This window comes from Oreochromis aureus, linkage group 17, assembly GCF_013358895.1.
Source record: "Oreochromis aureus strain Israel breed Guangdong linkage group 17, ZZ_aureus, whole genome shotgun sequence".
NCBI lineage: Eukaryota > Metazoa > Chordata > Actinopteri > Cichliformes > Cichlidae > Oreochromis > Oreochromis aureus.
In genome coordinates, this window is record NC_052958.1 from 34,901,061 (window position 1) to 34,912,618 (window position 11,558).

An 11,558-nucleotide genomic window follows, 5' to 3' on the forward strand; every position below is an offset into this window, starting at 1 on the left:
GGTGCCTCTGTCAGATTCAGACAGCTCTTCAGGCAACTCATAAACACTTTCTCAGTGTCTGTAAGAATAATTACTCCCATCTGACCACCTCCAGGTGTCCCTGAACAGGCCGATCCATAATAGTGGTTCATCAGAACTCTTAAATTTACTGACTGCTTCGTTTAACTGTTCTGCTCCACTGGCCAGGTCTGTGTGGTGCTCTCTGCAGTAGCTCTGAGCCTCACGTCATACTAGTGGAGAGTCAATGAAATTGAGTGATTTGTTTTGTTCTGTGGAATAAAGAGAAAGACAAGACTCAGCAGATATGTACATTTCTATCTTTAAATGTATCTTTAAATTGATTTTCTAAAGACACAACTTAAAATAGCTCGAAACCTTCAAAACTAAACTATCAACATTATGCTGTGACATTATGATCAGGATGACTTTGCTCTGTGTGGCAGAGAAACAGTTTCTGGTATGTAATTTTGTGTAATGACATTTGGCACCACGAGATGGCGCAGCAACGCAAATGAACAGTGTCCTGGTGTAACATGAGAGGCAGAGAAAGCACCGTGGGAGGACGGGTATTCAAATGAACAGGGTAGCACTCAGTGGCTAAAACACCAGCAGCCAATTATCACATCTTCTCATATTCATTAGAGATGAGCTATAGATATGTTTAAATATAAACACATTGTTTAATTAATACAATTATTGTCACATATTCTCACCATTATAGCAGATAAAGGGGTGACCATTAGAACAACGAATATCTAACAACCCATCAGAGATGTCAATCAGTGCACAGTTCTCAAGATGTCCGCCTGCATCATTAGGTTCACCTGCTCTCCATTTCATCTCCTCAGCATTGAACTCCACTCCTGGCAGAGACCAGTGCCACCTCCTGTTTTCTTTTCCTGAGATGCTGTACAGCCCAATCCAGGCGTTTGCTTGAGTCTCTGTAGAATCTGTGTACAGTGTCTCCATATATTTCATGTTAGGCACTGTGGCCAGGTCTTTATATCCTTCTCTACAGTAACGCTGAGCTTCGTCCCAAGTTTTAGGCTCTTTAATAAAATAGAACTCATAGTGCCGGCATAAAATCAATGAACACTGACCTAAAAAACCCCAAAACAAAACAAAAAAAACCACAGGCTATTCAGAAATCTACTGATGGCAAGTTTTGTGAGCAGTTCACAGAAACCCTGCACTAACCTGAAGTGATGCAGTAAATGTGCAGTTTTTAGAGGTAAAATGATCGACTTACCCATGAGAATGAGCAGAAAAAGCCTCCAGCGCATATTTCCTCTGTTTGATGAAACTAAGATTTAAAAGACAGATAAACAACCGTCAAAGTTAATATAACTGCACCACTTTCACAGATGTAATATATGAGTAAGAAAACATGCAGTTTCTTTTGCACTGTAAAAAAATACATTACACATGAGGCGAATAGCTACTTTAAAAATGTTTTTGAGTCTTTTTAAAATCAGCAGAAAGAAAGAATAAATACTGTAAGTTTAAAGCCAGTGCTGAGGTTAAAATTTAAATTGAGACTAAAGTTTTAACTTACATCTGATTATTCTTCTTTCCTTGCTTCAGTCCGATGCCTCTGCATGTTGTGTTAAACAAAACTGCACTCAATAAAATGTCTCTGCTTCAACAAAGATCATTCTATGGTACTCATTTAAATATTCCAACAAGATGGTCATAACAGAGGTAATATAATATTAATATTTACATAATGTCAAACAAACAGATGGTGTTATTTAAAATAATTTACTTTAACAACATGCTTCCTTCTCTTAGGTGTACGTATATATAATGAAACTAAACTAACTGCATGTCTTTACTATTTGGGATGTATTTTGAAGGTTCATTGGAAGGTTAATAAACAAAATTAAACAACTGAAACAGAACTTAATGAGCTACACAAATCAATAGGAGCAGTGATGTAAGGTGTGCATGTATGCTGAGATGTATGCAAGTGTTGTAAATGCAACAAACTACAAAAAGTAAAGAAAAAACAGTGCAGGAAGATTTATAGTCTGGGAACGAGGGCCCAGTTGGCATTGATGAACCCTGCTGCACTCACCAGATCTGAAACACATGAGAGAAGGTTTAAAACAATGAGCAGGGTTCATCACAAATCTCCCAAACGAGAAGAGTCCCACAGGAACCCCCACAAAATCCAATTCAGCAGTTCGTTATATATCTAAAATCAGGGACTCTCCATTAACACTCGCACTGTCTCATCACTCCCATACCTCAGCAACTGGATCCTGGAGGCAAATTAAAAGAGTGTAAGAGTGTAACACAGTGAAACCTAAATGGGACATGACCATATGCATTATATGCTGGAATGCTGCAAGTGCATTCCTAAGTCCAGAACTGATCGTATACTTATTTAGCCCACATGGAACAACAAATACAGAGATTCCACATGCACACATAGAGAGCAGAACCTCCTAATATCCTTTCAACAAATCGACTTTACTCACAAATGTAGCTGGACCCACTTGACCTATTGTCGAGAAATTCTAAGCAGTCAGTCCATTTCACATTGACCACTAACTTTGTAAGTCTGAGCAGACACGGCATGATTCAGAAGTTCAGCAGAGGAGGAAGAAACTTTCCTTAAATTTATATCCTACGTATTTGCATGATGTTTGCCTCAGTTTGAGTCTGAGGGTTTGACTGAAAATGAAAATATATTCATGTTTAAGTTAAATCAGTGACATATAATGTTTTAAAATTTGAACATTACAATATATACAAATCACATATCAAACCCAAAACATCCAAATCAATTTTTTTGTCATTAAGAAACTACAACATTTTATTGAGTACAAGTATCGTTCAGTCCTTAAGGTGACAAATATCCAGAATTAGCCAATATCCAGAAGGCCTCTCTTCTCTTCAATAATAAGTCATGGTTTTAACACCTTGGGGTCATGGAACATGTTCAATGCCACAAAATCATAAAGACACAAAATCATGTTTCATATCATTAAACTGAGCTGCCCCTGGATAATCGCACTTTTGTGTTCATGTATTTTCTGTTTCAGTGAGAAACTGAAACTGTTCCCCACGTATATTTTCCATTTGTAAATGGAAATCATTCATCCACATGTAATTTGTATATATTGTGATGTTGGCATTTTAAAACATTATACATCACTATACATTTGTTGTAAATTGGTTTCATACCTGTGGTAATTTATGAATCTAAGTGATAATATTAGAAAATATAGGAGATATGAATGGTCCGGCTTTGGGATCAGGTGATGATGTTCAATGTTATTTGCAGTTGTGATGATGGCATTGACATTTTAAGTTTACTCATTACCTGATTGATAATGAGCACATTTGAGATGTCTAATAGCCAGAAAATTTTAATTGGCTGAATCTTACTGAATGTGTGTGTATATGTGCAGATGTGCATGAACACTGTTTCTTTGCACCTGATGAAAGTCACACAGACGAAATGTTAAAACTGAATGAAAATGTTAGCAGGTTGCATTTTTCTACAGTTTTTTCCTCTGTGCACCTGTCATTGATTCAGGTGTGCAGAGTTTTCTATATATAAAAAAAAACTTCACTAAATTCGGCATGTGGTTTTGAGAAATCATTTACACTTAATCCTCTTTAACAATGTCAAGAACTTTCATTGGTCCAGTAATTATATTCTTTTTCAAAGTTAATTGTGACAGCTTGGACCTTTTTGTGTTTATGTGCCTGCCCAGCTGTTCTTCCCGATCCTTTTGGGTGTACCTTTGTGCCCTCTTGTGGCCAGTCCCGCTACTGCAGCTCTGTGCTCTGGAACTGGAATCTTACGTGTCCTAGTTGAGGCCAGATGTCTAAAGAAAGAGAGGACCATAGCAGATGTGAAGAACAGAATTATATTTGTATCGGGTCACTAATAAAAGCTGTCATTCACACTTAAGTGTCTCAGCTATAAATGAATTGTTGCTTCCACATATTTATCAGAAATTGCCATATGGCATCAAAAATGTGAACTCTGGAAAATGATACTAACTATTATTAAATCACAGGGAACATTTACCTATGTTTCTTAATCAGACTGTGCTTGTTATTGGACTACCTGTTGATTGCTGATTGAGGACAATTCTCAAATCCTGACTTGAGGTTTACTCCCTGGAGTGACAAGATAGTGCTACTTCAGTCTGATATTCCATTACAGTTGTGTGATTGTACTACTGAGTGTGGGGTTGTCTACAGCAGCAGAAATATCCTGCATATTATAACACTTTGATTTAGATCTCATCCAGTGTCTGTTTCAGATGCTGCTCATCCACACTAGAAAACATCTGTCTCACCTCCTTCATGGACCTGCTTCAGAGAGGCAAGCCTGTCATGCTAGTAGGTAAGACCATTCTGGTATCTAAAAAGCTAAAGCAGTATTACGTGGTGGCAAAAGTTCCCTACTACAACTAGTCTGCTATGCTACAGCATCAGATTCTCTGAAACAAGCACACACAAACGCAAAAATGCTCTCATTTCAGCCATGTAGCCTTCGTCACGCCATGAAGCAATCTATGATTGGTTTAAAGGAATCACATGGTAAAAATCTCTTCCTAATCTCATATCCATCATCTTAAAGATATAAGAACAATTATGAGTCTTAAAACAGAGTATTCATTCTGTATTTTCGTATATATCATACAAGCTTGTTCACAAAAAACGTTTTCAGGTAAAATCATCATTCACACCAGAGGGTGTCATTGTGATTAGCACTGAAATCCCACATGTCTCTCTCTGAGAAAACACCTTAGATAGACTTCCCCTAAGAGTGGGAAGTCTAATGCTCAATACCAGTGAAATGCGGGGTCGGAGGAGAGCTGTGTTTAGCCTCATAATAGTGTTTAGCTATGGCATTCTTCTTGTTGGATTAAGTGCTCTCTTTGTGTGTCCAGTACAAGCTTGAACACAGGGCTATTTGAGCACATAGATAACTGATGTTGTGTTGCAGTTTGTGAACTGTTTAACAGGAGATGTCGTTCCACTGTGAGGATGAGTAAAAAACATCTGAAGCATCGTTCACTTTATTTGGCTGAACAATACTGACAAGATGATCCCTAATTGTCTGAGCTCCTTAAAATAATAAGACGGGAAGTTGCTCCAGTATCAGCACTCAGCAATGCTTCAGCCTCTAGAGTGTGTCAGTGTCTGCAAATTTAAATTGTTAAGCTGCTGATGACAGTGGTTAAACTGAGAGATGAAGGTTAGTCTTTCTGTTTTTCCAGTTGGAGTTCAGATCTGGACGATATTAAAGCTTGTAGGCTCCCCCAGTTATGGAGGGATGGTACTCTTTCATTAAATCTTGATCTCATTTCTTTTGCTCTGTTTTAAATCCAAGTGTGATAAATAAGGATTGTTTTAAGCTGTGAATCATGCAAAGCTACTTTAGTAGAGTCCAAGAATAAGAACCTATGAAACAGGAAATGAGCAGAAGAGGTCCAATTTAAATTTAAAAAAAAAAAAACTCTCTAAAACCAGTTTATCAGTAACTTATGACGAGAGGAAGTGAAGCAGAATTGCTACATCCAATAAATGCTCAGTTGAACTGAGGTGGTCTTTGTCGGTCAGCATTAAATCCGAACTTTGAACTTATTTGTTGATTCGAGACCTCAAACCAGACAATATCTTCTACACCAGGCACAGAACTTCTTCACAACATTAGATTTATTTACACTCACTCAGTATTTCTGATTTCTCACCACAGTATCCACAGATTCCTGCACACAAGAAAGAGCAGGTAAGTTTTGTGGCAGGTAATAAAAGGAGCCGTGATTTCACTCGCTGCAGTGAGTGCAGCAACCCGCTCAGTTAAGTATTGGCTCTTAACAAGGTGATCACAGGCATTTGCGTGATTAAAAACTCTCATAAGTGAAGTTTATTCACTGGGGAAGAAAGTTAAGAGCACAAATAATGTTGAAAGTTTTTCATGGTTTTATTAAAATTTTGTTTATATCTGTGTAAATGATTGTACGAATATTTTCATAAATCCTTCAGGGATGCCAGCCCGAGCTTAAAGCCACTCTGTGTCAGTAATTATTACAAAGGGTAAGGCCAGATTTACTGAACAGAATAAATATTTTCTCACACTGGTTTTGAACTGTTTCCCCTCCAATCTCTTCATCTGGACAATTCTGGTTCTTTTTTTCAGCAGTTTCTGCATGTTCCCACAAGGATGATACGACTGTCTTTTTCTGCAGCATGTGCAAGACTCCAGATTTTCACAGTTTCGAACGAGGATTCTGCTGGGACGTAAAATGAGTCCTTAATTATTTGTAATCCTTGAAATTTGATAAATTATTGAATCTTGAGTCAGTTCTCGGAAACGGATTTTGGAATCAAATCAAACACTTTTATGAAAATGATGAAAACTTTGTGTTTGTGTATTTGTGACTGTAACATGTCATTTCACACCAAAAAGTGCAAGTGATGGGCCTTGAGTTTCCCGTCACTTGCACTTAGGATACAGAAGTCTTTCTGAACCAGGAGTCAGTGTTGTGTGTGACACAACCTGGCAGTGTCCGTGTGCACACACTGGCTCTGTTTCTTATGAGAGTTTGGCACTATAACTTAATATTTTGCAATAAGGTTTTTAAGCCCGCAGCCTGTTTGCACAAGAATGTGCACACATTGTGTGGGCAAGAGCAAACATAAAGAGGGCTTATTAACATCGGAATAAGTGCCAAGAATACGTCTTAACTTGCTGATTGTTTAGGAATCCTGTTCTTGCTCAATATCACTGCTTGAAGAGTCTCTGTTATCGTTTCCACTTGAGAAAGTTGTAATCTTCACAACTTTCTGTGCAATTATTCATTAAACTGTTCAAGGATGCAAGGAATAATGTTCTCTTTGCAATAAACTCCTGCAAGAAACCAACAGCTTCCTCTGGGCCAAAAACCTCCCCACCTGCATCGGTATACCTAAATTAGTTGAAATGTAATCCCTGAGATAGTGCAGGAAAGCTGTAAGAAGACCACAAACAAAAGGACCAGCAACTAGTGGCTTGCTGCTCACACACCCACTTTATTTAGTGAAGCTAGCGAGCAAGCTAACCTTAGAGGGCAACAATATGCACTCTGAAACTAAGCTGTAGGCAGGATGACAAAACCAACAAGACTGACACGCTGGGAAAGATTTACACCAAAAACAGTTTTAATCCTTTGTATCCTGCACTGGAGTGAACAGAGGAGATGGAGGCGTTTCACCCAGCTGGAAGAAATTAAACTATCTAAACTGTTGCTTGTATGCATCAGCCCTAAAGAAATACACAGAGACCAAGCAGAGGGGAAATCAGTATGGTGTTTTTGGAGAAAAATGCTGCTGCTTACTGTAATAGTTTAACGATCAGAGCTTTTCTTTTTGTCCTGTTTGTTGTAAATCTATATAAAACATGGCTGCACACACAGTGCAGCACAAATTCTTTTGCACATTAAAAAACCAGCCAGTTAAGGGTGCGGGCTTGGGAGGATTAACAAGCTGATGAAAAGGTTCTTGGCTGCAATATCAATCAAGGACATGTTGTTTTGATGGGCCACGTCTTTGCCCTTAGAGTACCAGTATACCCTGTAGTTGCTGCTGACGTCTGAGGGCTTTTCACGGTACATCTGTCATGTTCTAATAAATGAGTGACATTGTGATGTGTGAGGGATGAACATCCGAACCTCCAGATTCACCTGGCCAGGTGCTGTGCTCATTTGGCACACATTTTGCCATGGCACAGACTCAACAAGGTGCTGGAAACATTCCTCAGACATTCTGGTTATCACACAGTTGGTGGAGAGTTGTTGGCTGCACATCCATGATGTGAATCTTTTGTTTCAGTAAATCCTCAAGGTGCTCTGTTGGACTGGAATCTGATGACTGTGGAGACCATTGTTCTGGAAACCAACTTGGTATAATCTGAGATACCCCGTACACCAGCAGTCTCCAACCTTTTTTGAGCCATGGAACGGTTTATGCCAATATATAATAACAATATTTTCGTGGACTGGCCTTTAAGATGTCGCGGACAAATACAACAAAATAAAACCAGTACTGGTACCAAAAAAAGAAGATTTATTCATAACACACAGGAAAAGACCCAGGGAAAACGAGTTAACGATAAAAATGATTTAAAATAAAATAACGATAAAAAACGATAAAAACCCTGAAAACCATCAATTTTACACCCAAGGCTCAACTCTCGCAGTCCGGTGCCAAACGACTCCAGGGGTTTGAGACCGCTGCCCTACACCATTGCATCCCCACCACCATCAGGAAGCATGGATCCATGCTGTCATGTTTTTTATCCCAAATTCTGACCCCACTTTTGAATTTTGCAACAGAAATTGAGACTCATCAGGCCAGACAATGTTTAGCCCATCCACTAATGTCCAGTTTTGGTGAGACTGTGTAAACTGTAGCCTCAGTTTCCTGTTCTTAGCTGACAGGACAGCCAGCTGCACACAGTGTGGTCTTCTGCTGCTGTTGCTCATCTGCTTTAAAGTTCCATATGTGGTGCATGTCGAAAGCCTTTTCTGCATAAGTTGGTTTTAGTGAGTGGTTATATGAGTTACTGTTGCTTTCATATGAGCTTGGAGAAGTCTGGCCATTCTCCTCTGACTTCTCACATCAACAAGGTCACAGAAAGAACTGCTGATATTTTCTGTTTTTCACTCTCTGTATGGCCGTGTGGAAAATCCCAGCAGATCAAAAGTTTCTGAAATACATATGGCGCATTATGTGGAAAATGTACCAAGTGTGTCGGAATGTAATATAAAATGAAATAAATACATTTTTGTGGGAGTACTGTGAGTAATGTGGGCACATGACTAATGTTGGAAACACATTTATAATGGAGCACTGGCAGCTAACAGAACTAGTTTTAACATGTGCATGTGACTGTTGTGAAATATGTTGAATCTGTCCTTTAATCCTGACTGGATTGATTGGTTGAGGCAACACATTCACTTTTAACTCAACTCTGAATGTTGGATTAAGTGTACAGTAGAACAAATACCTTGTTTAATGTATTTTACAGTTGTAGCACATAGACAATTAACAGCTCAAGATGAGGCCAAAAGAATATGTCAGAGATTACTGGATCAAAGGTTGGTTGCTTTACTTCATCTGGGCCTTCTAGAAAACACCAGAACAGGGATTAGATATTTAAAACAGATCCAGGCTTTTCTGATTAATTACAAACTTTTATAGAAACCAGAGGTTTTGTATGGATTTGCTTTTTATTGGCAATAGAAAAACACAAAGTACAATTATAGTGCTGATACAAAAATGAGCAATTCTGTTGTGTATATAATGACACAAAGTGTATGTTTCTCTCAGAGATGCACTTTGTACTCATTCACGATTCAAAGCTGAATAGTACAGTATCATATATGTTTTATATACATTCATTTTTCCCACAACGGTTCTAACATTAACGTCTTAATGCCAGATGTATCTTATCTGAGATATACATGGGTGTCAAAAAATAATTAGAATTTTCTGACGGTTATTTATGGTTCAGCCTTTAAAAGGATTAGGATACAGTATTTTTCTGTACTGGTGAACTGTGCGCATGGCTAAAGAATATATCTGATGTCTGACAGTTCGTTGAAGCATCCGCTGTCCTCTCTGATCTTCCTTTTCTCGCTTAGCGTTCTGTAAAGAGGCAGGAGTTATGATGATTCATGTGCATAACCTGTGAAAGTGTATGCCATTTTAAGAGCATGTTGTGTAACTTCTTACGTAATAAATCCAGCCTCCTCATCTCCTTCTGGACCCAGTGATCATTTGGATTGGCACACACAGGTTGTTCCCTCTTCTTCAACTTAAACCTACACATATGAGTATCGTTATTAAAAATCTGTGGATAAATGGGGATCAGTCACTTCCTCGGTCTGTGCCAAGTCATTATGATGGAATTTGACAGTGTGGGAAACAAAATGTGCCAAAAGTGAAGGACTTCACAGTCGATACTCACAAAACAGCTCTGATGTTGCAGTCCCCATCTGTTTCCTGCATAGTGTAACTGACAATGTATTTCTTCTTTTTTATCTCATTAACGTAGCCGAGGCAGCAGTTGGCATACGAGCCTGGAGAGAAAGTTAAAGAGAATTATGATCAAATAAACCAGCCCACTTGAGAATCTCACTGGAATTTGACCGTTTTGACAATTTGAATAGATTTGAACGTCTGCCAGAGCAGTCCAGGAAGATTCCCACATCCCCTTACTAGGGGATCTATTTCAGGATCTATTTCAGCAAATTTCTCTTGCTCCACTGCTCACTCCTCTCCTTGGTTTTATTGTTGTTTTTAGCTGACTTCACCTTAACCTCACCATCTCTGCCTGAACTGATGCTGCTGATTGAGAATCCCTCTGAACAAAGCCAGCTTACACAAATACTGAGATAATATGATGTGTGTAGACCTGTTGCACTTGGCAGCAGCTGCAAATAATTTCACAGCATGCACAGAAAAAAAAAGTGAAAGCACTTGAACGTGAAAGGGCTGGTTTTACATGAAAAGTATTTGGATCCTTTAGGAATCTTTACTTTAATCAAAGTAGCAATACTACAGTATAAAGGTATCAATAGTATTTAGTCAGATAAGCAGCACTCATTTCAAAATCATACCCACATTACTGGTTCATGATTAATGCAGCTGCATCAAACAATCATTTTAGACATAAACATGCAGTACTTAATGAAATAATTTTGCTTTAGTCTAACTTTTCTTTTATTATTTAATTGTTTAAGGAATGTTTTTAGAATTTCATTTATTATTTAAGTCCTATGTACACGTGACAGCTGTCCTTATGACCTTTTTAAAATTCTGCATCTTGCCACATTTAAGTGATCTATAAAAGCAAGATGACTGAATACATGTTCATTTAAAGAGTTGTGATAAACTGCTTTGAACAGAATCTCATTCACTTAAAAATTGTCCTCACAGTTTCAAAGAGACGTGGCTTCAGGAGCTGTGGTTAAACCAAGACAGGGCATAAAAAGAAGCACTCAGGTGCATATTTTCAGTAATTTGCTTTGTCCAGAAAATGCTTTTGAGATACCATGAAGAGCTGCATGGTTAAACTTTTGTGAATTCTCTTAAAAATACATTTTTAAGTGGAAATGTTAAAGTGGTAATTTGAAACCAGACAATTCTGTTTCACTTACCTTGTGCCAGACTCAGGTACGTGCAGAGGAAGAGCAGCATGAAAGCAAAAGCATGAAACTTCATGGTTGCTGCTGCTGTTCTTGTGTTGCTCACTGCACAGAAAGTTAGAGGCAGAATCTATCACCCCCACTGTCTTGAAATTGTTGGGCAAATATATAGTTTTTTCTCAAATCCCTCCCTCAGTGCTATTATGAAAGAGCACAGAGGGAGGGATTACTTTTTGTTTCTTTAGCTGAATCAACACAAAAAATCCCAAAGATAACACAGTTTGACATACATAAAGAAAGAATTATTAGCTAAAAAATACAAATTGATATCTGTAAGTATCCCCTTTAAAATCTGAGGATAATCTAGCTTTCATGTGAAAGGCTAGCTCAGTTGTT

The 11,558-nt window shown here is 38.3% G+C and overlaps 1 protein-coding gene across 1 annotated transcript; it reads right to left on the reverse strand.

Annotated features, from left to right (window-relative positions):
* Positions 1 to 9,223: 9,223 nt before the first annotated feature.
* On the reverse strand, positions 9,224 to 11,311 carry LOC116336360 (C-C motif chemokine 20-like). Its single transcript, XM_031760218.2, has 4 exons — positions 11,175 to 11,311; positions 9,983 to 10,094; positions 9,748 to 9,836; positions 9,224 to 9,660 (listed from the first exon to the last, which is right to left on the reverse strand). Exons 1-4 carry the CDS (start codon positions 11,236 to 11,238, stop codon positions 9,653 to 9,655), a joined length of 273 nt encoding a protein of 90 aa, XP_031616078.1. The 5' UTR covers positions 11,239 to 11,311; the 3' UTR covers positions 9,224 to 9,652.
* Between the last annotated feature and the right edge of the window lie 247 nt (positions 11,312 to 11,558).

Excerpts from the sequence above, each read along its gene's own strand:
- LOC116336360 (XM_031760218.2), bottom strand. The coding sequence starts at position 11,238 with ATGAAGTTTCATGCTTTTGCTTTCATGCTGCTCTTCCTCTGCACGTAC. Across the intron at positions 10,095-11,174 it reads GTACCTGAGTCTGGCACAAG|GCTCGTATGCCAACTGCTGC; the intron begins GTAAGTGAAACA and ends CTTTCTCTCCAG. Across the intron at positions 9,837-9,982 it reads TGCAACATCAGAGCTGTTTT|GTTTAAGTTGAAGAAGAGGG; the intron begins GTGAGTATCGAC and ends TCATATGTGTAG.